We start from the raw sequence: 11,616 nt of genomic DNA, 5'->3' as shown, positions 1-11,616 counted from the left end.
AGACAGACAGGACTGTGGGCGGGGCAGATGGAAAGACAGACAGGACTGTGGGCGGGGCAGATGGAAAGACAGACAGGACTGTGGGCGGGGCAGATGGAAAGACAGGACTGTGGGCGGGGCAGGTGGAAAGACAGGACTGTGGGGAACACTGACTCATAAATAAAGGGGGTGCTGGGGAAAAGAAGGCTGGAAGGGAGCCTGAGGAGGAGCGGGAGAGGGCAGGAGGGCAGCAATTGGGAAGTGCAAGATGGGAAAGAAGCAGGGAGTGTCTGACAGTGCCCTGTCCCGCATAGGTCAAGCAAGATAAGGACGAAATATCAAACTATTAGCAATGCTGGGTCGTGCTTACCCTTGGCAGGAGGGTTTCAAAGGAGCCCGTGAGGGGAGGAGGGGCCGGTGGGGGAGGAGGGGCCCGTGGGGGATGAGGGGCCCGTGGGGGATGAGCCGCCCGTGGGGGATGAGCCAGTTGTGGGGATGAGGAGCCCGTGGGGGGATAAGGAGCCCTGGGGGGATGAAGAAGCTCAGACAGCATGTGGAGGCAGCTCTTAGGAGCTCACCTGTGGATGCGAAGAGGGTGATGGTAGAGCAAATACAACTGGGTGGACAAAAGGGGTTTCTTTCAGATGGGAAAGGAGGAGAGCTGCAGAGAGGGAAGGGGGATGAGACCGAGTGATGGGTGCCATGATGCCCCGGGGCAGCAGAGAGAGGCTGAGGTCTGGACTAGAGCTCAGGGACGGCCTGTGGACACGGTGCGGAGGGCAATCTTGTTCTTGGAAATTGGATGAGGGGGCTGGGTGTGGTGGCTCACACTGGTAATCCCAGCACTGTGGGAGGCTGAAATGGGCAGATCACCTGAAGGCAAGAGTTCAAGACCAGCCTGGCCAACATGGTGAAACGTCGTTTCTACTGAAAATACAAATATCAGCCAGGCTTGATGGCATGTGCCTGTAGGCCTGGCTACTTGGAAGGTTGAAGCAGGAGAATCACTTGAGCCTGGGAGGTGGAGGTTGCAGTGAGCTGAGATCGCACTATTGCACTCCAGCCTAGGTGACAGAGTGAGGCTCTGTCTTAAAAACAACACAACAAAAAAAGAATTTGGAACGGTACCTAACATTTAGTAGGTACTCAGTGAATATTAGTGATATTAGCCCTCAGCACTGGGCTCCCTCAACTCCCTCCTCCCTGGCTGCTGATTTTTCCCTTTAGAAATTCATTTCCACAACTACACTCCACCCCTTTGCCATCCCCTGACCCGACTCCTGCTTTGAAACTCAACTCCTAACTTCCCTCTCACCCTCTCATGCCCTTTGTCTTCTCTGAGCTTGTGGTCGCTTTTCTCTTCCAAGTTTATCACCGTCTCCCTGGCCCTGCTCCCTCCCACCCCAGCCCAACCCTTCGGTGTGTCACCTCAGCCACCTCGCCAGCGTCTTCCTCGCCGCCTGGCCCTGCTCTCACGGCAGCTCTGCCATCCTCAGCCTTGGGGTGACCCGATACGCATGTCTAGGAACCTGCACCTACAGCTGGAGCAAATCACACGTGGATGGCCGACAACAACACCCCACAGGCCGATAATACCCCACAGATCGATAACAACAGTCCACAGGCAGAAAACAACACCTCGCAGGCCAATAACAACACTCCACAGGCTGATAACAACAACGCATGGGCTGATAACACCCTGCAGGCTGATAACAACACCCCACAGGCCAACAACACCCCATAGGCCAAAAACAACACCCCCCAGTCTGATAACAACATCCCACAGGCCAACAACAACAACCCACAGGCTGATAATACCCCACAGATCAATAACAACAGTCCACAGGCAGAAAACAACACCTCACAGTCCAATAACAACACTCCACAGGCTGATAACACCCCACAGGCCAATAACAACACCCCACAGGCTTGATAACACCCCGCAGGCTGATAACAACACCCCACAGGCCAACAACACCCCATAGGCCAAAAACAACACCCCGCCCGATAACAACATCCCACAGGCCAACAAATAACAACCTTACAGGCTGATAATACCCCTTACTGGTGATCAACAATAACAACAGTCCACAGGCAGAAAACAACACCTTCACAGTCCAATAACAAATTGGCATTGGTATGGATAACACTTACACAATAACACCCCATTAGGTTGATAAATACCCCAGGTGGCCGAGCAATAACACCTCTTCACAGGCTGGAGTAACACCCGCTGCAGGCCGACAATAAATAACTTGCCAGACCGGATAACACACACCACAGGCTGAAAACAACACCCCACAGGCTGATAACACCCCACAGGCTGATAACAACACCCCACAACAACACCCCACAGGCTGATAACACACCACAGGCCGATAACAACACCCCACAGGCTGATAACACCCCACAGGCCGATAACAACACCCCACAGGCTGATAAATAACACCCCGCAGGCCGATAACAACACCCCACAGACTGATAACACACCACAGGCTGAAAACAACACCCCACAGGCTGATAACACCCCACAGGCTGACAACAACACCACAGGCTGGATAACACCTCATTGTGGCTGATAAATAAATACCCCACAGGCTGATAACACCCCACAGGCTGATAACAACACCCCACAGGCTGACAACACCCCACAGGCTGATAACAACACCCCACAGGCTGATAACACACCACAGGCTGATAACACACCACAGGCTGATAACATCTCACATCCATGGTCTCCAGCCTCAGCAGAGGCCTCGGGCCGTTGACCTGTCTGTGCCTGGTCACCTCCTCTCCCTGCTGCCACCAGGCCCCTAGTTCTCAGCAAATGACCTTGGGCCCACATCCCTGGAGGCCTGGAGGGCACACAGTGAGCCAGCCCCTTCCCCTCTGAGCAGCTCCACCCGCCTCTGCCCTCACAGCCTCCTTCTTCAAGCTCCCAGGGACAGGGCATCTTTCCTGGGCTCTGATCCCATCTCTCTCCACTGCTTCCCCCGGACCTCAGCTCATCAATCATCCCTCTCCATTTTGCCGAGGCCCTTCCATCTCCCAGCACCAGGGGATCTACGTGTGTGGCCAAGGCAGTGATGCCTCCATGCTCACTGAACCTGAGCTGCCCCCAGAGCTGGCTGCTCCCTCCTTCAGACTCTCCTCCCTGGGCGCCTCTCCCCCTTTTCCTCTTCCACCTCCTCGGAATCTCCTTTCAAAACGGTTTCTCTGTCCACCCTCAGCCCTTCTAGATGTTGACCCCACATCTCTAATGTGGCTCCAGCTTCTCCCTCCCCTCCACTTCTCCTCCCTCCTCCCTCCCCATCAGCCTTTCCCTCCTCCCTGACAGTCTTGCTCTGCCCAGGCTGGATGCAGTGGCACACCCTTGCTCACTGCACCCTGCCTCCGCCTCCTGTCCCAGTTCGCTGATTCTCCTGTCTCAGCCTCCAGCTGCTGGATTACAGGTGGCCACCTGGCGTCTCAAGCACTTTATGTTTCACCTTATACATAGGGCGGTCGTGAACCTCCTGACATCGTGATCTGCCCACCTACCTCCCCCAAAGTCCTGGGATTGCAGGCGGAGCCACTGGGCGCCTCGCCCTCTTTGCACTTTTTTGAGACGGACTCTTGCTCTATTGCCCAGGCTGGAGCAAGTGACATGATCTTGGCTCACTACAACCCCTGCTGCCTGGGTTTAAGTGATTCTTCTGCCTCAGCCTCCCCGAGTAGCTGGGATTATAGGCGTGTGCCACCACGCCTGGCTAATTTTTTGTATTTTTAAAAAGAAACAGGGTTTCACTATGTTGGCCAGGCTGGTCTTGAACTCCTGACCTCAACTGATCCACCCGCCTTGGTCTCCCAAAAGCTGGGATTACAGGCATGAGCCATCTGACCTGGCCAGAACTTAAATTCCTAGAGCAAAGTCCCTTTTGCCTCCCTCTCCCCGCAACACCCTTGCAGCCTTCTGCCATGTCAGCCAGACTGTCTACTTATCCATCCATCTGTTTCCCAATGTCAACACAGTGCTCTGGTTCTATAAAAGACGCATATCTATTCACGGGGCCCTGGACCGGCCCTCTACGAAGTTCCCTCAACACAAGCAACTTGCCATTCAGGTCGACTGAATGAATAAATTGTCAGTGCAACCAACTCTTTAAGAGGGTTTCAGAGACCCTCTGTCCTCCTGGCCCTGGGCCCGGCCCGTTTCTCTCTGCCTGCATTCCTACGAGGGTCCCTCTGCTAACATTCAGCCTCATCCCTCCTCTCACCCTTCTGCCCCAGACTGATCCACCAAAATGAGATCCAACCACACCTCTCGGCTGCAAAGCCCATTTAATGGCTGCCAAGGCAGAGATGATGCTTGGAAGACGTTATGTAGTGCTTAACGAGGCCAGGAACACAAGGCCTCACAGACTGTATGATTCCATTTATCATTTAATGTCCAGAATAGGCAGATTCAGGAGAAACAGAGGAGATGAGGGTTGTTTGGGGCTGGAGGCCTGTGGGATGAGGGTGAGGCTGGGCAAGGGACAGGGCTTTTCTTTATTTTTATTTTATTTTATTATTATTTTTGAGACGGAGTCTTGCCTCTGTCGCCCAGGCTGGAGTGCAGTGGCGCTGAGCCCGCTCATACCGTAGCTCCACCTCCCGGCTCACGCCATTCTCCCGCCTCAGCCTCCCGAAAGTAGCTGGGACTACAGGTCAGCCACCTCGCCTCGGGCTAAGTTTTTGTATTTTAGTAGAGACGGGTTTCACTGTGTTAGCCAGATGGTCTCGACTCCTGACCCTGATCCACCTGCCTCGGCCTCCCCAAAGTGCTGGGACAGGTTTGGAGCCACCGCCACTGCCTTTCTTTTTTATTTTTTTGAGAGATGGAGTCTCACTCTGTCACTCAGGCTGGAGGCAGTGGCTGGATCTCGGCTCACTACGCTAACCCTCTGCCTCCCGGTTCAAGTGTTTCTCCTGTCTTATTCTCCCCGAGTAGCTGGGATTGCATCAGCCACCACACCCGCCACATTTTTGTATTTTTAGTAGAGAGATGGGTTGCACCCACATTTTTGGCCAGGCTAGTCTCGAACTCCTGACCCCAGGTGATCCACCCGCCTCGGCCTCCCAAAGTGCTGGGATTACAGGCATGAGCCACCATGCCTGGCCAGGATACGGGGTTTCTTTTGGATATGAGGCAAATGTTCCAAATTGACTGCGGCTATGGTTGCACCTGTCTGTGAATACACTTTAGATGGGTGCATCATATGGTATGTGAGTTATATCTCTTTTTTTTTTTTGAGATGTAGCCCTTGCTCTGTCGCCCAGGGCTGGAGTGCAGTGGCATGATCTTCAGCTCACTGCAAAGCTCTGCCTCCCGGTTCACTTCATTTTCCTGCCTCAGCCCCTGCTAGCTGGACTACAGGCACCTGCCACCATGCCCAGGTAATTTTTGTATTTTTAGTAGAGATGGGGTTTCACTGTGTTTGCCAGGATGGTCTCGATCTCTGACCTCGTGTGATCCACCTGCCTCGCCTCCCAGAGTGCTGGGCTGGGATTACAGCATGGAGCCACCACGCCCTGCCACTGTATGGGGGTTTCTTTTGGAGACCAGGCAAATGTCTCCAAATTGACTGCAGCTGTGTTGCACCTGTCTGTGAATACACTTTAGATGGGTGCATCATATGGTATGTGAGTTATATCTCTTTTTGTTTTGAGATGGAGTCTGTTTCTTAGTTAAAGGTTGAGTGCAGTGGCGGATCTTGCTCACTGCAAACTCTGCCTCGGGTTCACGCCATTCTCCTGCCTCAGCCTCCCGAGTAGCTGGGACTATAGGCTCTCACCACGTCCAGCTAATTTTTGTGGTTTTTAGTAGAGACGGGTTTCACTGTGTTTTGCCAGGATGGTCTCGATCTGCTGACCCTGATCCACTCCACCTCGGCCTCCCAGAGTGCTAGGATTACAGGTGTGAGCCTCTATGCGTCCGGCTGAGTTATATCTCAATAAAGCCATTTCTAAAACACCACTATGCTTCCCACCTCCCCCAGGAGGCTCCCGCTGCCATCACCCTGGGGCCGGGCGCAGTGGCTCAAGCCTGTAATCCCAGCACTTTGGGGGCTGAGGTGGGCGGATCACGACGTCAGGAGATCTAGACCATCCTGGCTAACACAGTGAACCCCCGTCTCTACTAAAAATACAAAAAATTAGCCGGGCGTAGTGGCGGGCGCCTGTAGTCCCAGCTACTTGGGAGACTGAGGCAGGGGAATGGCGTAAACCCAGGAGGTGGAGCTTGCAGTGAGCCGAGATCGCGCCACTGCACTCCAACCTGGGCAACAGAACGAGACTTGTCTCAAAAACAAAACAAAACATAACAAAAAACCCCCCAAAAAATACCATTACCCTGTCAGAGCCCCATACCCTCCCGGTGTTGTTCTGAAGCCTGGGTGTGGCCCGTCTCGTTTCACCCCCTCACGGCTCTCTTGTGCAGGCATTATGGTTATGCCCATTTTGCAGACAGGAATGCCGGGGAGAAAAGCCGTTTGAATGACTTTCCCAGCTAATTACCTTAAGTTTATGTCTAGCATGGGTGCTTCTTGCAGTATGTCATAAGAATCTGTTTAAGAGTTCCTCCCCACAGGACTGGAGGCTCTGGGGAATTGGCAACGGTGTCTGGTCAGCACTGTATTCCCTGTGTCCAGCCCAGTATTCATCAGACCTGACTCAAAAACCGTAAAACGGGCCGAGTGTGGTGGACTTATGCCTGTAATCCCAGCACCTTGGAAAGTCGAGATGGGAGGATTCCCTGAGGTCAGGAGTTTGAGACCAGCCTGGCCAACATGGCACAACCCCATCTCTACTAAAAATACAAAAATTAGCCGGGCGCAGTGGCGGGTGCCTGTAATGCCAGCTACTTGGGAGGCTGAGGCAAGAGAATTGCATGAACCTGGGAGGCGGAGCTTGCAGTGAGCCGAGATTGCATCATTGCATTCTAGCTGGGGTGACAGAGTGAGACTCTGTCTCAAACAAAACAAAACAAAACCTTTAAAGAATGTAGAAACAGGCCAGGTTCAGTGGCTCACACCTGTAATCCCAGCACTTTGGGAGGCCAAGGTGGGCAGATCATGAGGTCAGGAGTTCAAGACCAGCCTGGCCAAAGTGGTAAAACCCCGTCTCAACTAAAAATACAAAAATTAGCCAGGTGTGGTGGCGGGTACCTGTAATCCCAGCTACTCAGGAGGCTGAGGCAAGATAATTGCTCGAACCTGGGAGGCAGAGGTTGTAGTGAGCCAAGATCGTACCATTGCACTCCAGCCTGGGTGACAGAGCAAGACTCTGTCTTGAAAAAAAAAAAAAAAAGTAGAAATGCATGGGGGCAGGTTTCCGTGGTCTCCTCGCCTTGGACTTAGGCTCCCTTTGACAGAGGCAGGTCCTGCCCAGCCTGCACCCTGCCACCCTGCCCGGAGATGGATTCCAGCAGCTGTTTTCTCCTGAGCCCTTGGGTGGCTCCCTCCCCAAATCTGGTCTCCCCTCCCAAGGCCTTTCCCTGTAACCAAGAGGTGGGCCCTGCCCAGAGACACTGGCTGCACCCCTGGGTTCTGGCTGTACCTGTAAGCGGTCCCCAGGTACAGCAGGCATCACAGAGAGCTGCCCGGAAGGCCCCTGCCCAGCCCTGCTTCCAGAGCCCATGCCAAGTCCCTCGGACTCAGGAAGGCTGCCAGGGCCCCCTGATGTCCTGAAAGGTGGTACTGGCTTTGGTGGGATGAGGAAGGCTTCCCTGGTGGGAGGCTGGGCCTCACTGAAGTAGACAGAGTTGTTTGAAGAAATAGGAGCTTTCTCAGAGGACAGCTCCTGGGGGTTTGGTGATGGTGACGCTGCAGGGAGTCCCTCTTGGGAGAGCTGCCTGCCCACCCCCTGCCACGCCAGTCCTCTGGCCCTGACCAGCCTGGGCCAGCAGTTTTCTGCCCCCTGCCCCTGACCTCACTCTGAAATCATTGCTTCTCCCTCTCCCCGCCCTTTCATAACTGTCTCTTCTTCCTGGACTTCAAAAGTCACTTGCCAGTATCTGCTGACATTTTCTATGAAATCCTTTATAAGTAGCTCTACCCAAATGGCTTGGGTTGGATACAGTCTAAGACAATTCATTCAAAACCCCATAGAAGTGAAGACCCGGCCACATGCCCCTTCCTGGGCATGGCGGGCCATGCCCTCTGACTCTCACAGTTTTCACTTGTGACCCAGACCTCCCCTGCCATGAAGACAGAGGCTGAAATCAGCCCAGCTGAGGAGGTGCAGAGGGCTCTGGAGGGAGCTCCACGCCTGGGGAGGAGCAGCCTGCCAGCTCTCCCCGCTTTGTGTGCCCCTCCGGGGAGCCTGGCCCCGAAGCCTTCAGTGCACCGCAGGGAAGCCGCTGTGACTCTTGGAAACCGGAGCTGGCAGAGGCTGGGAGCATGTCCAGGTGGCCTGGGAGGACACACGGGGCCCTGGGACCCCCGTCTGGTACAACCTCTGCTGAGACAGCCCCACTCGGTGATGACTCTTTGGAACCGCCCATCCCTCCTAAAACAGTAAGACCCCCAGCTGGGTATCTTTCTGCCCTGAGGGATGTGCCACCAGGCAGCTCCCTGAGTGCCCCTCCCCAGCAGCCATAGGCACAAAGTCAAGCTCTGATGCCCAGAAGCGGAGATGAGAGAACAGAACGGGAGCTCTCCCGGCCCCAGGGCCCCTCTCGAAGGGGAAGGAGGCGGCCAGCGAGGAAAGGAATCTTCCTCAAGCCCCCCACTCCCAGGTGTCTCTTCTCCACACCCTGGGCAGTGTGTTTGGTGCCTGCCCGGGGGACACACAGCCCTGGGCCCAGCCCCTGCCCGTGGAGCAAAGAGCAGCACTTACCATGATGGAAATGATGAGGGGGATGAGGTTGAGGGGCCAGACGGGGCAGAAGCAGGAGACGATGGCCAGGATGAGGTAATCTCTGGGGGCTTCTTGGTCTTGGGCATAGGAGGTGGTGGCGATGGAGGACGCCCTTCTTGAGCTGGCCCGGGAGGGGGACCGAGGCAGTGGGGCCTCCAGGTGCCCCTCGGAGATGGCCTTGAAGGGCAGGCCGTGGCCATTCTGCTCCAGATCCAGAGGGCCCGCGAGGGTCTTGGACAGATTGAGGGTCTTGTCTTCCTTGTCCTCTGCCTTGGTGAGGAGTTTCTCCATCTCCAGCAGGTCCAGGGGTGCGGTGGAGCCTGGCTCCTGTGCTGAAGGAAGCTCGGGCTGCACAGGATTGGCCATGGGGGCCTGGGCCTTGCACGGCTGCAGCTCCAGGCTGGGACAAGGGACTCTGGAGGGACGTCAGTGCACCATTGCCCAGCCCTGACTGAGGGCCTCCAGGTCGGGGGCAGAGGCGTCCCTCAGGCGACGGAGGGCGGGCTGGGTGCTGGAAGGGTTGGGCTGGGCTTCTCAAGGCCAGCTGAGTTCAGAGGCTGCGGCCTGCCTGCTGCCCCGAGGCGCTTCCAGAAAGATGCTGGAGCCTGCAGCTTCATTCAAGTTTGAGGCCAACTTTGCTGGTGCTGCTGGGAGCACAGATGGGCAGGGAAGCAACAGAAATCTCAGAGAGCAGAGAGGGGAATGCGCCTCTTCTCAGGGAGGCTGTGTGTGTGTGTGTGTGTGTGTGTGCGCGCGCACCACACGGCCTCCCTCCCTCTCCCCCTCCTTGGTGATGCTTTTCCTTTTCAATTCCCCTCTCCCCAGAGAACCACCCTGGCAGCATTTTGCCCCAGCCCAGCCCAGCCCAGCCCAGCCCAGCTCTGCCCAGCCCAGCCCAGCCCAGCCCAGAGGGACCTGAGCCAGCCTCCGGTTTCTGTTGCAGCTTCAGGGCCATGCTCTTCAGGGCGGGGCTCTGGATGGGGAGAAAGACACACCGGGCCCCACGGGGTGTGTCTTCAGCTGTCCTAGGAACTGAGCCCTCTGCTGCTGCTTCCAAAGCAAGCCTGTACTTCTTCCTCTCTGCTGGGAAATGCTAGACCCTAGACCCCCTCTTGCATCCCACCCAGCCCCTGACCCCCAACCGCTAGGAGCATCTAGGCCAAAGCCTGGCTCCCGACTCCAGAAGTGAAGGAGAGGTGTGAGCACCAGGGCAGCCCCTGGATCCTGCCTGGACCAGCAGGGCCGCATGAAAGGGTTTCTATGTAGCTCACCACCAGGTAGGGAAGAAGATAAGGGGGAGTGTTGGGTCCGCCTCATGCCCATCAGAGCGACTCTGTGGTGTTAATCGCCGCTAGGTCCGAGCCGTTCTGGGAAGATGCCAGCTCGGAAGGGCCTCAGGCTGTTTGCCCTCTTGGATTCTCCTCTGAGGTTTTCTCCCTCTGTCTCTGCCTTCTTCTCTATCCTCGGCATCTCTTTCTATATCACTGACGCCTCTCCTTACATGTTTTACAAGTGTGACCTGGAGCCACCAGGGATGTGTGTGTGTGGTTTGAAAGTGGCTGCAGGAAATAGTTTAAAATCCTACAATCAGGCGGGGTGCCATGGCTCATGCCTATAAGCCCAGCATTTTGGGAGGCCGAGGCAGGAGGATTGCTTTAGCCCAGGAGTTTGAGACCAGCCTGGGCAACATGGAGAATTCCCATCTCTACAAAAAATACAAAAATTAGGTGGGCGTGGTGGTGCACACCTGTAATCCCGGCCACTTGGGAGGCTGAGGTAGGAGAATGGCTTGAGCCTGGGAGGTCAAGGCTGCAGTGACCCAAGATCGTGCTGCTCAAATGGGAGATATGGGGCTGAAAGGACACCTGGAAATGAATAAGATTTGAAAATTCAGCCGGGCGTGGTGACTCACACCTGTAATCCCAGCACTTTGGGAGGCTGAGGCAGGTGGATCACTTGAGGTCAGGAGTTCGAGACCAGCCTGGCCAGCATGGTGAAACCCATCTCTACTAAAATACAAAAATTAGCTAGGCATGGTGGCCGGTGCATGTAACCACAGCTACTCAGGAGGCTGAGGCAAGAAATCACTTGAACCTGGGAGGCAGCCCAGGAGGTTGGTGGCTGGGGTGCCCACTGCACTCAAGCCTAGGTGACAGAGCGAGACTCCGTCTCAAAAACCAAACAAAAACAATATTTGTGGCTTTGGGACAACTTTTCAGTTTTCATAAATTTGACTATATTAAGAATTTTTGGGCGGGGCCTTGGTGGCTCAAGCCTGTAATCCCAGCACTTTGGGAGGCGGTGGCCCGGATCACGAGGTCCAGGAGATGGGGCCATCCTGGCTGCTCACAGTGGGGAAACCCGTCTCTATTAAGAGAAATACAAAAAACTAATAGCCAGAAGAGCGAGGTGTGAGGGGCCTGTAATTAGCTACTTTCCGGGAGGCTGAGAGGAGCGAGAATGCGTGAACCCGGAGGCCGGAGCTTGCAGTGAGCTGAGATCCGGCCACTGCAGTCCAACCTGGGTGACAAATGAGACTCGTCTCAAAAAGAATTTTGCTCCAGGCCAGGCATAGTGGCTCATGCCTGTAATCACTGCACTTTGGGAGGCCAAGGCAGGGGCCAGATCAAGAGGTCAGGGTCAGACCATCTGGCCTTGGTGAAACCCATCTCTACCTAGAAATACAAAAAATTAGTTGGGCGTGGTGGCCGAGGCCTGTAATCCCAGCTACTCAGGAGGCTGAAGCGGGAGAATGGC

At 55.3% G+C, this 11,616-nt stretch overlaps 1 protein-coding gene across 1 annotated transcript in view; it reads right to left on the bottom strand.

Annotated features, from left to right (window-relative positions):
* The window catches only part of TRARG1 (trafficking regulator of GLUT4 (SLC2A4) 1), a 25,473-nt gene extending 15,884 nt beyond the window's left edge, over positions 1 to 9,589 (bottom strand). The window contains exon 1 of the mRNA XM_009189298.4: positions 8,839 to 9,589. Within this exon, the coding sequence (XP_009187562.2) occupies positions 8,839 to 9,225 (387 nt within the window). The 5' untranslated portion in view covers positions 9,226 to 9,589. The remainder of the gene's footprint in view (positions 1 to 8,838) is intronic.
* Positions 9,590 to 11,616: the final 2,027 nt, after the last annotated feature.

Source organism: Papio anubis, chromosome 17 (genome assembly GCF_008728515.1).
Source record: "Papio anubis isolate 15944 chromosome 17, Panubis1.0, whole genome shotgun sequence".
Classification (NCBI taxonomy): domain Eukaryota; kingdom Metazoa; phylum Chordata; class Mammalia; order Primates; family Cercopithecidae; genus Papio; species Papio anubis.
Note: the sequence above shows the minus strand (reverse complement) of the source record. Positions and strands in the feature narration are given on the sequence as shown.